Below are 17,599 nucleotides of genomic sequence, written 5' to 3'. Positions count from 1 at the left end.
GGTCTTCTAAAGAATGATGGGGAGCAGAGCTGAGTGGGAGGCAAAGGGGACACACTATTGCCACCCTGCACTAATGGATTGGTCATGTTGTTCGGATGCCTGATTATTGTCTTCCAAAGTAACTACTCTATTCTGAACTTAAAAATGGAAAGTGTAAAGCCGGTGGTCAATAAAAGAGGCTTAGAAACTCCCTCAAGACAAATCTAAAAAAATGTAGTATAAACACCGACAATTGGGAATCACTGGCCAAAGAGCACTCCAGCTGGAGAAGAGCCTTTACCAAAGGTGTCACGGACTTTGAAGACACTCAAACTCAGGACGAAAGGGAGAAATGTGCTAAGAGGAAGGCATGTTTGGCATGTTAGGATATAGTTCCATTCCACCTTAAAAGGAGCAGGCATGACTGGTGTATCACATGCCTGTTTACTTCCAGCTCTTGCTGGGAACTTCTGTTTGTACAGTGGTACCTCAGGTTAAGTACTTAATTCGTTCCGGAGGCCCGTACTTAACCTGAAACTGTTCTTAACCTGAAGACCATTTTAGCTAATGGGGCCTCCTGCTGCCACTGCACCGCCGGAGCACAATTTCTGTTCTTATCCTGAAGCAAAGTTCTTAATCTGAAGCACTATATCTGGGTTAGCGGAGTCTGTAACCTGAAGCGTATGTAACCTGAAGCGTATGTAACCTGAGGTACCACTGTATATAGCTTTTGTATTCTGGCTGTTTTTTTCCTGGACATGGAGGCAAGCAGTCATGTTTTTCCTTTGTTCTGAACTACGTTGAATAAAGCTGTATATATACTCTCTCTCTGTCTGCATCATTTGTTTTGGAGACACTCTGCTGAAAGGGTGTGCATGGGTCTTGGAACGCCTCTGAGGCTTGTGCCGCTAATTGACTGATGCTGTTCCATGGGAGACAGGGGATCGTCCAGAGACAACTGGGGGCCTGCCTGATACCCCCGTCTCCCTGGCAGTATCCCAACATGGCAAACCCTCACTGTGATCAACTCCTGCCCGGAAACCAATGTCCCCACTGTGGAAGGTTGTGTGTATCTAGAATTGGCCTCCATAGTGACTTAGGGATTCACTGTTAAGACAATCTTATTCAGCTACAAGTGATTGCTGAAGAAGAAGAAGAAGAAGAAGAAGAAGAAGAAGAAGAAGAAGAAGAACAACAACAACAACAACAACAACAACAATGGGGGTGTTTTGAAGGACTACAGTGTCCATGTACATGGTGAGGGTGGAGAGAGACTGTGAGAAGGCATGGGTGAGGGGGCATTTGGCTATGTGGAGTCCCAGGTGGCTGGTGCCCATAAGTAGTGGCAGAGTGGAAGGCAAGGAGACTAACCATATGTGGAGCCAGCGACTGGAGGAACCACCGCCACCCCACCCCAGATAGGTTGTAGATATAAGAAGGCTGAGGACAGACTGAGGTTGGTGAGGCACATTCGCCCTGCTGGACCAGCCCCCGCCATATGGGGCAATTTCTTGTCTCAGTGTAGAAGCCCTTCATTGTTGAGCATGAAACTACTATCAAGCCCCGTCAAACTATGCAGCATTATCATTTCTGATGAAGCTGGACAATATAATATTGCTTCCTTCCTACAAAACCGTCTTTCTGACATGGAACATAAAATGCAATGGAAATAAAATACTGTGCTGGGTTCTAGATGCAGGCAAAGGACAGGAAGAGCTTTCAAAGAAGAGCAAAAAATGAATTCCTAACAAAGTTTCTACAATATAATAAACAGAGAAACGTTGCTTCCAGACTCACCCTCGGAGAAGGGCAGTTTCATCTATCCATTTCCATCTGCCTATATAATATAGCCCAATCCAGAAGTCATGTTGTTCGTTTTTAATTGCATTTTCCAGGAACTCCTGCTAAAAGCACAATCAGAAAGTATTTCCTAGGAATAAGAGGCCAGAATCCCCTCTCAGGTCATCCCCAGACTGTGGCCCCATCTGCACTGTGAAGTATCATACCACTTTAAACAGTCAATGCTTCCTCCAAAGTTTAAGAGACTTTAGAGAGGCCTTCGGGACACTGCTGCTGCTGCTGCTGCTGCTGCAAATGCCAAAAATGGTTTTAAACACTTAAATGTTTTAAAAGCGTTTTTAATTTGTTGCACTTTGGTTGGTGTTTTTTTCTGTTATTCATTCATTCATTCATTCATTCATTCATTCATTCATTCATTCCCCTTTCTCTCTGTTGGGGTGGGACAAATGCTTAGCTGGGGTGGGGATTAGTTTACTTTTAGCATAATTGTTTTTGGCTTTGTTTTTACTTTTACTATCTTGTTAGGCTGTTGTATTGTTTGTATTTTGCTTTTTAAGGGGAAAGGGTCAGGGCTGCCTGGGAGTGGGCCTCAGCCAACAGAATAGCTGGGGCAGGTTCCACAGGGGCAGAAGCACTGGGACATCCGATCTCAGTGATCATGGGCCAGAGGAGGAGTTAAGCTAAGACCAGACCTTGTCATTACTGAGGAGGCAGGCTTAATCGTTGTTTGAGGACTATCTCTGCCTCTGGGTCTGGTCCTGACTGGAAGAATACTGGAATCAGCAAGGGAAACCCACATGACCTGAAGGTGCTGCTGTGTAATGCCAGGTCAATGATGAATAAGACCACTGCCATCCACGATCTGATTGTGGATGGAGGACTTGACCTGGCATGTGTGACAGAGACTTGGTTGGATGAAGCAGATGGGCCTGTTCCTGCTGCTGCTTATCAACCAGGTTTCTCTTACGCACAGCAAACCAGGTCATGTCGGCGGCGGGGGGTGGGGGTTGCAGTGATTTGCACCAGGCGTCCTATTGGATAGACTTTCTGAGTGCATGTTCTGGAAGTTGGGCAATAGGGGCAGTACAGGATTCTTTTTGGTGTACTGACGTCCCTGCTGCACCAAAGATTCCCTGTCTGAGCTGCTTCAGGTTGTGGCGGATGTGCTCCTGGAGACACCTAGTTTGGTTGTCCTATTGGATTTTAACATCCATGCCGACACAAACTTACTAGGGGCTGCTCGGGACTTTGTGAAATGCATGGCCTCCATGGGGCTGTCCCTAAATAAGCTTGGCCCAACTCATAGCCGTGGACATGCCTTAGACCTGGTGTTCACCTCTATGGATGGTGGTGATCTGACATTAAGTAAAAGTGAAACAAAAGAAGTGCCATGGTCAGATCACTTCCTGGTGCAACTGGACTTCTCCACTACCCTTCCCCTCTGCAGGGAGGTGGGGCTGGTTCAGATGGTCCGCCCCTGCCACTTAATGGATCCAAATGGTTTCCAGAGAGTGGTAGGGGATGCTTTATCCCATGCTGATGGCTTTCAGCTGATTCCCTGGTGGCCCACTGGAATGCTGAGTTAACCAGGGCTATTGATTGTCTGGCTCCAAATTGCCCTCTCCAGTTGCATGAAGCCCGGACAACGCCGTGGTTTTCCATGGAGCTGAGGGCGATGAAACAATCATTGAGACTGCTAGAGCGCCGGTGGTAGAAAACTCATTTTGAATCAGACTGGACACAGGTCAGAGCTCAACTTCAAGCCTACCAAGTGGCAATGGTGACAGCAAAGAGGACCTTTGCCACCTCTATTGCATCTGCAGAAAACAGTGGCAGGAGACTCTTTCAAGTGGTTCTCAATCTATTGGAAACACCTTTGTCAGCAGGGCCTGGTAGGGATCCCAAGACCTCCTGCAATGCTTTTTCAAAGTTTTTTTTGCAGATAAAGTTGCTCAGATTCGGAAGGAAGTAGATTGCATCGTGGGAGCAGGGCCGAGGCAGGAGATTGCTGGAGTCCTGTCTAGTCATGTTATATGGTATCAGTTCCAATCTGTTACCTCTGAGGATGTGGACAGGCTGCTTGGATGAGTGAAACCAGCCACCTGTCTTCTTGATTCTTGTCCATCCTGGTTGATAAAAGCAAACTGGGAAGGCTGGAGTGATGGGCTTCGGGGGGTGGTGAATGCTTCCCTCTGTGAGGGAGCCTTTCCAGGCCCACTGAAAGAGGCGGTCATTAAACCGCTTCTTAAAACCATCTTTAGATGCTGCCAATATGGCCAACTATCGCCCAGTCTCAAATCTTCCTTTCTTGGGCAAGGTGATTGAGCAGATTGTTGCTGAACAACTCCAAGCATGCCTGGAGGATGCGGACCATCAGGCGGGATTCAGGCCTCACTAGGCGACTGAAACTGCCTTGGTTGCGCTGGTCGATGATATCCAGTGGTCTAGGGACAAAGGTGAGAGCTGTTTCCTAGTTCTTTTGGATCTCTCAGCAGCTTTTGACACCATCGAGCATAACGTCCTTCTGGACCATCTAGAGGGGCTGGGAGCTGGGGGCACTGTTATACAGAGGTTCTGCTCCTTCCTCCTGGGGCGTGTTCAGAAAGCGGTGTTGGGGGATGAGTGTTCAGACCCCTGGGCTCTCACTTGTGGGGTGCCTCAGGGTTCTGTCCTCTCCCCCATGCTTTTTAACATCTACATGAAGCTGCTGGGAGATATCATAAGGGGGTTTGGGCTGGGTGTTCATCAGTATGAGGATGATACCCACCTCTACCTCTCTTTTAAATCAAAACCAGTGAGGACAGTGAAGGTCCTGTGTGAGTGTCTGGAGAGGGTTGGAGGATGGATGGCAGCTAATGGATTGAAGTTGAATCCTGACAAACAGAAGTACTGTTCTTGGGGGACAGGGGGCGGGTTGGTGTGGAGGACTCCCTGGTCCTGAATAGGGTAACTGTGCCCCTGAAGGACCAGGTGTGCAGCCTGGGAGTCATTTTGGACTCACAGCTGTCCATGGAGGCACAGGTTAATTCTGTGTCCAGGGCAGCTGTCTCCCAGCTCCATTTGGTAATCCGGCTGAGACCCTGTCTGTCCGCGGACTGTCTCGCTAGAGTGGTGCATTTTCTAGTTATCTCCTGCTTGGACTACAGCAATGCGCTTACACGGGGCTACCTTTGAAGGGACTCAGAGACTGCAATTAATCCAGAATGCAGCAGCTAGATTGGTGACTGGGAGTGGCTGCCGAGACCATATAATACCAGTCCTGAGAGACCTACATTGGCTCCCAGTACGTTTCCGAGCACAATTCAGAGTGTTGGTGCTGACCTTTAAAGCCCTAAATGCCCTTGGTCCTGTATACCTGAAGGAGCGTCTCCACCCCCATTGTTCACCCCAGACACTGAGGTCCAGTGGCGAGGGTCTTCTGGCGGTTCCCTCACTGCGAGAAGCTAAGCTACAGGGAACCAGGCAGAGGGCGCCCTCCCTGTGGAACGCCCTCCTGTCAGATGTCAAGGCAATAAGCAATTCACTGGGAAACAACATTTTTGTTGCATTGACACCTGCAGTTGTTCTAACCTAATTTCAACAGGCTGATTTCATATCTGAAGTTGGTTTTGTTCCGTAAGCTCTAGTTTTTTTTGCAATTTATGTTTTTCACTTTTCACCATAATCTTTGTTTCTCACAATGCAAGAATTCAATATTTTATTAAACACATAGCCAAAGTAGTACATGACATGTATCTCTATGTACAGTTGGAGGTATTCAAAAAATGTATTCCCTTGGGATACACAGTATGCTGGGGAACAATCCCCCCCCCCATTTTCTGTTGTATGAGATTTTTCAACTGTTCTTATATGTTCTTTCAATGCTGATTTCAAATCTGAAATCGATTTTCGTGTACGTGCTATAGTTATCTTTCAATTTCCAACTTTTGCCGTTAAGTGGGGATAAGTGGACATTGACACGTTTATCTACCCTAACCACATGGTAATTATTGTTTTGCAAACTTAATTTTTCTTTATTTTTATAGTTTTGTAACCTAAATATTTGTATTTTCCCGATCACACCATGGCTTCTTCTTTAAGTAGACAAAAATGTGTAAACAAGCCTGTTTGAGTGTGCACATATCTTCGGATATGTTCTGCTGCTGTGCACCGGGGCTGAAGAGTTACAGAACGTCCTGTGCTGCGCTCCAGAGGGAAGATGCCCAGAGAGGTTTCAAGTGCGGGGGCTTTGTATAATCGCCCCCCAGTGTTTCCCACAATCCCTTCCCCCCTGAGATTCCAAAGTGGGTTATCTATCCATCCCACTTCCCACAGAACTCTGGGAATTGTAACACTGTGAGGGGAATAGGAGGTCTGCTAAAAAGCTCTCAGTATCTTTAACAAACTTCCCAGCATCCTTTGGGGGATGCCATGACCATAAAGTGGTACAATCATGCTTTAAATGTATGGTGCAGCTATGGCCAAAGTTTCTTGCCCAGGAAGGCTTAAAACCATCAAACTGCAAAGGATTATTCATGCCATTTCTATATACGGTGTTCAGCTAGCTTACCTCTTCTTTGTCGTTTTGAATAATAATCAGTTTGGACTTTTTATTCTCACAAAGCCTTTCTGCATCATGCCAATATACTAGTCCCTCATCAAATAAATAGAGAGCCTCTTTGTATGGCTGCCACTTTTGACGATGATTTGATGTGAGGTCATCTTTGAACCAAGCCAGAAAGTGGGAAAGTGGGGGCAGAAAAGCAGATTTAGCAGGAGCTGGGCTGAAGGTCTAACAGATCCCCCCCATAAAGTCATTATGAATTACATACTGATATTTCATTACAATCCAGCAAAAGACATGGTAGCTAACACTCTGAAAGGTTTGTTCTAATAAAGGACACATTTAGCTTGCCCAGGGTTGTGTTTCCATTGAGAAAATCGAGGAATAGTGGAGGTGAGTGTCATTAAGAAGTATAGTTTATTTGACACATATTTAGACGAGATACTTTAGATGAGATTCTTGCATGTCAGTGCAGCCTCTTCCAGCCACATGGAATTCTACCTCTTTCCCCATTCTTGTTCCCAGAACACCTTGCTCTAAGCAACTCCCCCCCTCCCTCCAGGCCTTGTTTTTAAAGGTGGCATTTTTTCTTGTAACCTATGTAATCATTCAGCATAACCTTGACAACTTCCCCTCCCCAGAAATAGCCTGTCAGAAGCGCTTCACTATAGGGAATTCAGGTGTATTCCAGGTGAGGAAAAACCACATTGAGAGAGAGCTCAAATTCAATGGGATGCAGCAATCTTCTCAGTGTTTCCCAAACTTGGGTCTCCAGCTGTTTTTGAACTACAATCCCCATCATCCCTGACCACTGGTCCTGCTAGCTAGGGATGATGGGGGATGTAGTCCAACAACAGCTGGGGACCCAAGTTTGCGAAACACTCTTCTAACTCCTAAACTTATTCTCTGATACCTCTTTGAATTCTCCCAGTCTTAACAAACAGTGGAACAGTAACAGAAAGGTATCCTGTTTCTTTCCCAGAGACCTTACTGTCGGTGTCTGCTATAGGAGAGATATAGTAGTCATGGGGGATTTCAGCTACATTGATATCTGCTGGAACTCACCCTGTCAAGAGTGTAAAGGTAAAGGGTAAAGGGACCCCGACCATTAGGTCCAGTTGTGGCCGACTCTGGGGTTGTGGCGCTCATCTCGCTTTACTGGCCAAGGGAGCCGGCGTACAGCTTCCGGCTCATGGGGCCAGCATGACTAAGCCGCTTCTGGCGAACCAGAGCAGTGCACGGAAACGCCGTTTTCCTTCCCTCCGGAGCGGTACCTATTTATCTAATTTGACGTGCTTTCGAACTGCTAGGTTGGCAGGAGCAGGGACCAAGCAATGGGAGCTCACCCCGTTGCGGGGATTTGAACCACTGACCTTCTGATCGGCAAGTCCTAGGCTCTGTGGTTTAACCCACAGTGCCACCCATGTCCGTGTCAAGAGTGTAAGGTCCAGCAAATTCCTCATTTGCCTTGCTAACAATGGTTGGCAGGGGAGAGTCACAGTGGTCGGGTGATAATGAGCAAATCCCAATTTGAGGCACAATGACCCGAGGTCTAAGCTTGGAGGGGTCCCTGTTCACCTCATATGGAGGGTGAGGCACTTCAGTCTTCATATCCCAAACTCCCAGAATTCAGCCAACTTCCGCCACCAATTAGGAATCCATTCAAGGAGGAGTTTATCAATTCACACAGCCACAAAAATCCAAAGTCACAAAACTCTAATCCAAATTTCTCCCTCGAGTTGCTTGGTCTTTTTCTCAAAGTGGAATTGATAGATTCAACAGCTGTGCAGATGAGGGGCTTTCAGTACATGGGTCCCCCTATCCTCTGATTTCTTAGCATCACCATCTTAAGAATAACTTACTGATTGCAGACTGGACTTCATTTGCTCTGTCTGCCCATATAAGCAATTCACCTGCTAACTTCTCAGCTTCAGCAAGTATTTCAGAATCTGAAAGGTTTGGATAATCCAGGTCAGTGAGATCTCAAACAGCTATTCAACTCTATAAAAAGGCTGTTTCCCTATAACTTGTGACGGGCCACATTCTAGCATTCAGGGTGCTCTGTAATCTGCTGAGTATTGATCTGACCCCCCCCCCATAACGCTTTGTATTTTTAAGAAAAATCTCAAGCGGTTTACAGCATATTAAATCAATAAAACATAAATAAAACAATCTGAAGAAAGTCAAATATAGAGTATACAGTCAAAGCAACATAGCAGAAAACTAAAATATTATCTTAAAGATTTCAAAATAAAACATTACAAAGGAGGTCAACTACAGACTACATATTTAACATAGTAGGGCTGGTGAGTGTGGGCCCAGCCCCCTAAGCCAGGAGGAAAGGGTCTTGCAGGGAGTGGCCTTCACGCCCCACAGCCGGGCAATGTTCCTCCAGCCTCTTCAGTGGGGCTGGTGAGTCTGGCCAGGTGGAAAGCAAAGAAGCTCTTCTATGGGGCAATACCCCCTGCTGGAGCAGGGGCAAGGAGTGGCCCTAAGTGTATGGACTATGACACCTTCCTTACCATTCCTTCCTTGGAGGGATGGTTTCTGTTTGATCATGAAGTCCCTTATAGTTTTCATTGCTAAATCTATTTCAGGTGTTTTGTGATCCCGTTTATGAATATCTATGGAAGAGTTAGGAGGGAAAGAAATGGTGAGTCAGCTGATGCGACAGTACCTCCACCCCAGAATTGCTGCGGCTGATTTGGAATCAAGGCTCCCCGTGTGTTAGCAATTTTTTAAGGCTCTTCACATCTCAAAGGAAAAGTGTTTAATGAAGCATCAGGCAGCAGAGTGGGCAGCATTCCAGTAATAAAACTGCCTTAAAATGAAACCTGTAGATCACCCTGTGAAGGGTGGTCTATAAATTGAATAAAAGCAATGTGGATAAATAAAGGCCAGGTTACAACATCTCGTAACAACATTAAATAAATGAGATAAAGTAAAAGCTCAGAGTTAGGGCCATATCCAGTGCCGCAGTGCCACTGGTGAAATGGACTTCTGTATGGACAAGGAAGCTTTCCTGTCCCCTCCAGCCCAGCCCACCACGTGCCCTCAAAATTCTCACTGGAAGCAGAAAACCTAATATTCCCCACCAATACCCAGAAAATGCCTAATATTCCCACCAGAATATCTGGAAAACAAACAGATATTAACCAGGTGCCAAAATGGCAAGTTTTCCCCTTTTTTGGGAGTCCGAAGCGACGTGGGGTGAGTGGCGCAGTGTCTTGAATCGACCGCTATTTTTACGGAGTGAAGCCTCACAGCTGTTGCCGGAGAGCGCTGACTTTTTCCTGTGGACAATTGGACTCTAAAACAAGTACCCGTGAGTAGAACGGAAAATTGGGCTAAGAAATATTTTAATTTGGCACTCAAGCGGGAAGGTTCTAAATAGGAAGTCCGCCTTCCGTTTTTGTAAATAATCCGAAGCAAAAATTGTGCAAGCCAAAGTCTGAAAAGCTGTTCATAAGGATCTAAAATTCCTCCTGTTTTAACCATCCAAACCCCTCTTTGAAGCAGGAGTAAAGAGGGGAAATTTGACTGTTTATACCTGCAGGACAGAGAATAAAGAAAGATAAATTTCCACCGTCTCAAACCTGGGAACGGGGTGTCAGAGACAGAGACTTCTGGCGAAGTTCATTGACCGTGAAAGAAACATCTTTTGACAGACAGCTAAAGAAGAGATACAAATTATCTTCAATGTTGCCCTTTGCATTTAAAAGGAACTAAAAATTCGAAAAGTGAAAGTAACTTTCTTTTGTTGGATTTGCTTTTAAGATGGATACAAATAGAAACTGCCTCCTCTAGAGGGAGTTTGTTAAATTGTTGCTGGAGTCGATCTGGGGTTTTTCCAGCTGTGGTGATTAGGATCCTGGGAACAGACTGTGACCTTGAACAAAAATGTGTCTGAAAGAAACTTTGGTGCTTGCTCTTTGCAAGATGAGTGCCCTGTTAGAACAGGTGCATGAGAAGATGGATTTGATGACTGTTGCAGTTGAAAATTTTGGACAAACAGTGAATATTTATACAGGAATTACTCAGGAGCCAACTCAAGAACCTGATTTGATGGAGCAAGTGCAAATGCAGAAGACAGGGGAGGAAGTTGTTGTTGAACTTCAAGCAATGCAAATGGAGAAGCCTGAGGCCCCACAGGAGCATAAGCCGTTGTTGTTGAAGGTTGAACCTGGAGCGGGCCAGGGGGGATCTGGAGTTGTGGGGGCCCTTAAGTTTGGAGGGTCCTTGAAGCATGTCTTTAAATACCCTCTGGACTACGCTGTTGACTGTGGGGAATGGAACTATGAGGAATGGGCTGATTTCTTGAGGAAAGATGGAGACATTTTCGAGTTGGAACATCCCCGAGATCTACTCTTCAATGAGAAAGGAAAGAAACTAAGAAAGAGATCAACAAAAGAGAAGGTAAAGTGCAAGTATAAACAAGAAGAAGATCTGCAGAAGGGACATGGAAGAGACTTAAGAGCCTCGGACATAAGATTACCAGGTTGATGGACCAGAAGAAAAGGACAATAAGGACTGACATAACCCGAGACCAGGAAAAAGAGATGCTGGATGAAGATTGGAAGAAAATTGTTAAAGTTTTATTTTGGAAATTAGTGTAAAATTAATGAATATTAGGAAAAACGTTGGAAGGAAACTATTTGGCTTTAGTAGAAATAATATGGAGTTATGCACAAATAAGTATTAAGTCTTAAGCTTTAAGGTATTTTATGGTAAGATAAGGTTAAAATAAATTAAGGCAAATTGAATGACAGAATATAGTAGTGAAAGATGGAAGGATTTGCTGACTTAATTAACAGGTTAGGTTTTTTAAGATAAATTATTTAATTGAAAATTGAGTGTTATTAGGTGAAAATGCAAAGTTATAATATATTAAGATGAATTATCAAGATAAAAGAAAAAATGGAAAGGATTTGCTGACATTACTAATTGAACTAGAATACAAAAAGGGAGGTGTGAGGAGGTCAGGGAAACAAGTAAATGAAAGTTAAGATATGGAAAGGATGACGTGTTGTTGTTTTTTAATTGTTTTTATATTATTTTTTGTATTTTGTATTTTTTGTTCTTTTTTTCTTTTTCTCTTTTATATTTTTGTAACCTTTTCGAAACTTCAATAAATATTATTAAAAAACAAAAAACAAAAACAAAATTGCAAGTGTTGATGCATTATATAATTCCAGAGCTAGGACATTTCACAATCAGGGGGCTACCACACAGAAGGCTCTTTTCCGTCATGCCACCTAATGGACAGTGGGACAATGAGACAATCCAATCCTATGTCCAAGATCTAGGGACCTGAGCAGGTTGTACAAGACAATGTGTTCTTCAGACCCTTGGGATCCAAGTCAGTGAAGACTTCCTAGGTCAATACCAGAACCTTAAATTCATCCCACAAATGAATAAGTAACACATGAAGGGCTTAGACTTTTAAAAGGAGACACACACAAACATCTGATTGCACTCAGAAATCAATATGATTTCCCTGTCCTTTGACAACTTTCTTCTACTCATCTAGGGCTAGGGAGAAGGTCCGAGAGGGAAGATGGCTTCCTAGATGACTTGAAGACCTCTTTTGTTTGCCTGTGAGATATCCTGCAGAACCTGTGACAGTCTCTTTAAGAGAAGCAAGCTCTTACCCAGCATGCAAAGATAGAAAGAAAGACGAACAGGGAGTTGCAAAGTTGGACAGGTGACTGCACAGGTTGCTTCATAATGTTGGCCTAAAAAGTCTCTGGAGCAGCTAAGCAGTTATTGAGGGGCAAGAAAAAAGCATTCATTTGAATGGGTGAGATTTAGCCACATCCTTACCTTACGCACTGGAATCAATGGGAGGTAAAAGGGCTTAGCTGTGGTTGGATTATGGTGACACTTTTGAAAGTGTTCTTCATACTGATGTAAAGCCAACCAGGATAACGCTAAAGGCTACACAGCCTAGACTTACACAGACTAACTGCTCCAAATGCAGCAAAAAACAGGACCAGGCACAGCATCACTACAATAAATGTACCAATGGAAGAGAGAAAGAACTCTTCTATCTCATGCAAAACAGCAGCGAGTTTTCCTTGATGGACAAAAAGAAAGAAAGAAAATCTGCTTTAAGTTTCATTTCAAGTGACATTAATGGATCCAGAAGTACTCCTTCAGAGGGAGTCTGACCCCATCCAGAGCAGGCCATATCCCACCCATCTTGTCTAGGGAACCACCCACTGACTGCACCTCAGTCTTGTCTGGATTAAACTTCTATTTATTGGCTCTCATCTAGTCCATTACTGAGGCCAGGCATCGGTCTAGTATGTCAACTGCCAAAGCTGCAAATGTAAAGGGGAGATAGAGCTGTGTGTCATCAGCATTTCTCACAACACACTCCAAAATCTGGATGACCCTACTCCGCATGGGGGAATGAAACTGAACTTTGAGGAACCCCGCGTTGAAGGCGCCATGGTGCTGAACAGAACTCCCCAAGCACAGTCACCCAAGCAGGACTAGAACCATTGAATAGCAGTGCCACTCAATCCCAGCTCAGTCAGTCCCTCTGGAAGAATACCATAGTTGATGGTAGTGAAAAGCAGTGCAAGATCAATGAGGATCAACAGAGCACACTTCTCCTCCCTTTCTCCCAGCAGAGCAAAGGCTGTCCTATTGCCAAATAGCTTTAATAAACGAGGTCCCTACAGGATGCTTGGCTTGATATTCTCTTTGTTGCATGTTTATTTAAAGGTTTGTTCCCTCACCTGGGTTAGGAGCAGTGGTATAGAGGTAAATCCTTACCACATTGTGGATCAGGGGAGAACACAGTCTGAGGCTGGCATAGCACTAGTTTGCTTGGCTAAAGGAGCCTGTTGGAGTGACAGAGCACGGCTGGCTTTTCTCCAGCCCTCTCCACTAAGACTGGTCACACATGCCTCCTGTTGCTCTCCCACTTTTTCTTTCCAGTGTGTTCCTCGTCTAGGCTATGAACCAGTTCTATGTGTGCTGCATACATACCCTTTCTGGGAGGTGGTTTTCGTCTGCGTTTTAGTATTGACCTGGATGCCACATTAGATCTGGAAGAGACATTGGATCTAGAAGCCACATTGGATCTGGAAGCCACATTGGATCTGGAAGCCACATTGGATCTGGAAGCTGCATTGGATCTGGAAGCCACACTGGTTCTTGAAGCTGCATTGTGGTGTTACGTCACATAGTATGTAATTTACTTGAACATCAGTGAAAACTTGCAAAAAAGCCATTGTGTGATAGCAGCTAAATCCCAGTAGGGTAAATTCCTGAAAAACTTGTAGCTCAGGAGCAAAATCGTAGGCAGTGATGATCCTGCAGGAATTCAGTTTTCAGCTGTACTCCGCCAGACAAATCTCATTTCTTTTTTTTTTTTTAATGGAGTAACAAGCTTGGAGGATCAGGGGAATGATGTGAACATAGTGTATCTTGATTTCAGTAAGGCTTTTGACAAAGTTCCCCATGATATTCTTGTGAGAAAACTGGTCAAGTGTGGGTTGAATGAGGTAACTGTTAGGGGGATTTGTAGCTGGTTGACTGACTGAACCAAAATAGGGCATGTTTAGCTTGGAGAAGAGGAGGTTAAGGGGTGATATGATAGCCATGTTCAAATATATAAAAGGATGTCACATAGAGGAGGGAGAAAGGTTGTTTTCTGCTGCTCCAGAGAAGCGGACACGGAGCAATGGTTCCAAACTACAAGAAAGAAGATTCCACCTAAATATTAGGAAGAACTTCCTGACAGTAAGAGCTGTTCGACAGTGGAATTTGCTGCCAAGGAGTGTGGTGGAGTCTCCTTCTTTGGAGGTCTTTAAGCAGAGGCTTGACAACCATATGTCAGGAGTGCTCTGATGGTGTTTCCTGCTTGGCAGGGGGTTGGACTCGATGGCGCTTGTGGTCTCTTCCAACTCTATGATTCTATGATTCTAATGGTTCCCTGATTCAGGTAGGTAGCCATGTTGGTCTGACACAGTCGAAATAAAAAATTAAAAAATAGTCCAGTAGCACCTTAGAGACCAACTAAGTTTGTTCCGGGTATAAGCTTCTGTGTGCATGCAGACTTTTTCAGATACACTGAAGGAGAAGTCTGCTTCAGTGCATCGAAGAAATGTGCATGTACACAAAAGCTTATACCCTGTACAAACTTAGTTGGTCTCTAAGGTGCTACAGGACTATTTTTTAATGGTTCCTTGTCATCCCGGGGAAAAGTGACAAGGGGGGTGCCACGGGATTCTGTCCTGGGCCCGTTGTTGTTCAACAATTTTATAAACCACTTGGCTGAAGGAATTGAGGAGATGCTCATCAAATTGGCAGATGACACCAAACTGGGAGGGGTAGCTAATGCCATGGAAGACAGAATTGGGATTTACATAGGTTTTGCCATTTCTTGAAACATTGTTGCCAAACTTGGCACAAATGTTCCCAGGGTGGGGGTGGGGGATGGTCTCCACCACCATTTAGATACCAGGTTCCATTTTTCTGCCACTTGAGATATCATCCCCAATCTCTGCAGAAAGGAAGGCTGATGGTCTCCCTTCTAAGACGTACAGAAACTCTGCCTTCCTGTATTGCAATGAAGAGGAAATAGTAAAAACAACTTACGTTCTGTGAATGTCAGGCCTCTCACCATTTTAACTGCTCATTTGGATTGGCGCCTTATGTCATCCTGCGTTCAGAACCATATAAAGGAGTGGACAGTTAGCACAACTTCTATGAAAGAATTTAGTGGTCAAAAACCAAATCAGAGTAGCAGTCTGCAGAAGCTCACCTCTTTTTGTTGACAGGACCTTATTCTTAGCTGCCATCTTATCTCCTCAATTTGAGTGGTGTCTCATCCTGGAGTTCTTCTAAGTGACCTTTTAATGGATTAGGCTGTTAAAATAATGTCTTGAGACAAACCTACCGTTTACAGAGCAGTCATATCAAGCTCTTCATTATACAAGGAAGTAGACATGAAAAGCTCTCTGGCATCCTGTCCCCACTTCATTTATAGACATGGAATCTCCTATTCCCTGGATATACAGTGGGAGAGAAGCAGACTGCTTTTCTCCCACTGTAAAGGGGCACCTGGGGCCTTCTGAATTCTAGCTTAGTGACATACTTCATGCAAACGGCTAAAGTTCAATCCACAGCATTTCCCATCAGAAGGATCTCCAGCAGGAAGCCTTAGAAAGCCTTAGAAAGCCTTAGGAAGACCTCTAAACAGCACATGGGGCAAGACAACCAATGGCCTTCGAAAAAGACAGCTGACTACGAGCGACTTTTCCCCTTTCCCCTTTTGGATACCGTGGTGCCTCCTGGAGTCCTTTGTCTTCTCTCCGCCGCAGCTTCTTCCTGCTGATGTTCCTTCCTTCAACGGCTCCAACCACCTTCCGCTTTGATGCAGAACATTCCAGAGTTCCCATTCAGCTTCTGCTCCTCCCTGATTGGGACTGGCAGGCAGCCAATCAGCATTCCACATATAGCAGAAGTCCAGGAAAATATCTAGTTTAGTTATTGCTTACTCCACTTCCATAGTACTCTCATGCACAAAAATGACTTTCATGAGTATCTTTGGAACGCTGCAAAGGACAGGCATGTTCTGTCCCCTTTAACCCCAGGGCTTAATGACTCCTTGGGAACTTCAGTTAAGTGGATGAGCACCCCACCCCTCAAATTGTTGTATTTTTCTTCTTCTGAGACTAAATTTGGAACATGGACTGCTATCTCGCAGTTATTCAAATCCAGCAGTTCCACCCAGAATAATAATAATAATTTATTATTTATACCCTGCCCATCTGGCTGAGTTTCCCCAGCCACTCTGGGCGGCTTCCAATGGAGTGTTAAAAACAATACAGCATTAAATATAAAAAACTTCCCTAAACAGGGTTGCCTTCAGATGTCTTTTAAAGAGAAGATAGCTGCTTATTTCCTTCACATCTGAAGGGAGGGTGTTCCACAGGGCGGGCGCCACTACCGAGACCATGTCAACTACAGGCAAGCAATTGAAATTTAAAAGCACAATTTAATTCTGAATATTTTTTAGCCTTCTACAGTGGTACCTCGGGTTACAGACGCTTCAGGTTACAGACGCTTCAGGTTATAGACTCTGCTAACCCAGAAATAATACCTCAGGTTAAGAACTTTGCTTCGGGATGAGAACATAAATCGTGCGGTGGCGGCAGCGGCAACGGCAGCGGCAGCGGGAGGCCCCATTAGCTAAAGTGGTACCTCAGGTTAAGAACAGTTTCAGCTTAAGAACAGACCTCCAGAATGAATTAAGTTCTTAACCTGAGGTACCACTGTATTTTGAAAGCTGAAGTACAAAATATAATGGATCCAAAATACAAAAGGTATATGATATTATTTGCATAGCACATTTCTGCTAGCAGCAGGTCATCTTCTGTCCACTGGGCATGTGGTCTTTTTGTACCGAAGATCAAGGAGTGACCCCCAGTTACAAGTTAAGCGTCTTTCATTTTGATTTAGTTGTTGTAAGACAAGTGTGAGGTTGACATTTAATCTTGAACTGGGATTGGTCTTTATCCCATTGATACCTGGATTTTATGACAGCAGCTTGGAGATCCCATGCATTGTGTTATGTTGTACCAAGGATGCTTCCTTCACCACATCTCTACACCACCCACGGCTTTCCCTAACTAGCACAGGTGTTACATCTTGTGCTTCAGACCTACGCTATACATTCCCAGTTTTAAAACTCCTAACTACAGTGCTACTTTGGTTCTCAAACGTAATCCATTCCTGAAGACCATTTGAGTTCCGAAGTGCAAAGGGCTGTCTGTAAATTCAACTGAGAAAATTGAAAATACACACAACAGAATCCATTTCACCTCTGAGGCGTGTTAAAAAATGGAAGCATTTACTTCTGGGTTTTCAGTGTTCGGGTTCCGAAATGTTCATCAACAGAGGCGTTCCAGAATCGAGGTACAACTGTATTTGCTTTCATTGCTTTCATTTGCTTTTGTTCATTATATGTTGTGCGCCTGTTAATTGATTATCGGACATATATTGTCCAACACCAGGTACAGTCCCTGGCAGAACATGTGTTGGGGCATCCTTCAGGAACGATGGGCGGGTGAGTTGTTGGACACGACTGCTTAAAGTCCTTGAGGGACCTTCCAGTGGTGGCACCAACATGGCACACTCCAGTCTTGACTAACCCTCCCTGGAGAGAGGCAAGTGTGGTTATGGCTCTGTGAAAGTTCTAAGGGTTCATCCAAGTAGTGGCAGCTATTGTGGCATCTTTATGATGGCAACTTCCTCCCA

The 17,599-nt window shown here is 44.6% G+C and overlaps 1 protein-coding gene across 6 annotated transcripts in view; it reads right to left on the bottom strand.

Annotated features, from left to right (window-relative positions):
- LOC309350296 (uncharacterized protein) overlaps nt 1–17,599 on the bottom strand; it is a 59,827-nt gene that overhangs the window by 987 nt on the left and 41,241 nt on the right. Inside the window, exons 1-9 of one of the 6 annotated variants that reach the window (XM_081877193.1) lie at nt 15,620–15,854; nt 15,102–15,180; nt 14,936–14,999; nt 13,322–13,495; nt 12,279–12,398; nt 8,845–8,946; nt 8,185–8,271; nt 6,329–6,480; nt 1,777–1,883 (exon numbers count right to left, since the gene is read on the bottom strand). In XM_081877193.1, the coding sequence (XP_081733319.1) occupies nt 1,777–1,883; nt 6,329–6,480; nt 8,185–8,271; nt 8,845–8,946; nt 12,279–12,398; nt 13,322–13,495; nt 14,936–14,963 (770 nt within the window). In that variant the 5' untranslated portion in view covers nt 14,964–14,999; nt 15,102–15,180; nt 15,620–15,854. Of the gene's footprint in view, nt 1–1,776; nt 1,884–6,328; nt 6,481–8,184; nt 8,272–8,844; nt 8,947–12,278; nt 12,399–13,321; nt 13,496–14,928; nt 15,000–15,101; nt 15,181–15,619; nt 15,855–17,599 lie in introns of those variants that run through there. The other 5 variants (XM_081877196.1, XM_081877192.1, XM_081877194.1 and 2 more) reach the window with 5 other exon arrangements.

This window comes from Podarcis erhardii (genome assembly GCF_964252035.2).
Source record: "Podarcis erhardii genome assembly, chromosome: 9".
In the NCBI taxonomy this organism is placed as follows: Eukaryota; Metazoa; Chordata; class Lepidosauria; order Squamata; family Lacertidae; genus Podarcis; species Podarcis erhardii.
This window is presented reverse-complemented; position numbering and strand designations above follow the sequence as displayed.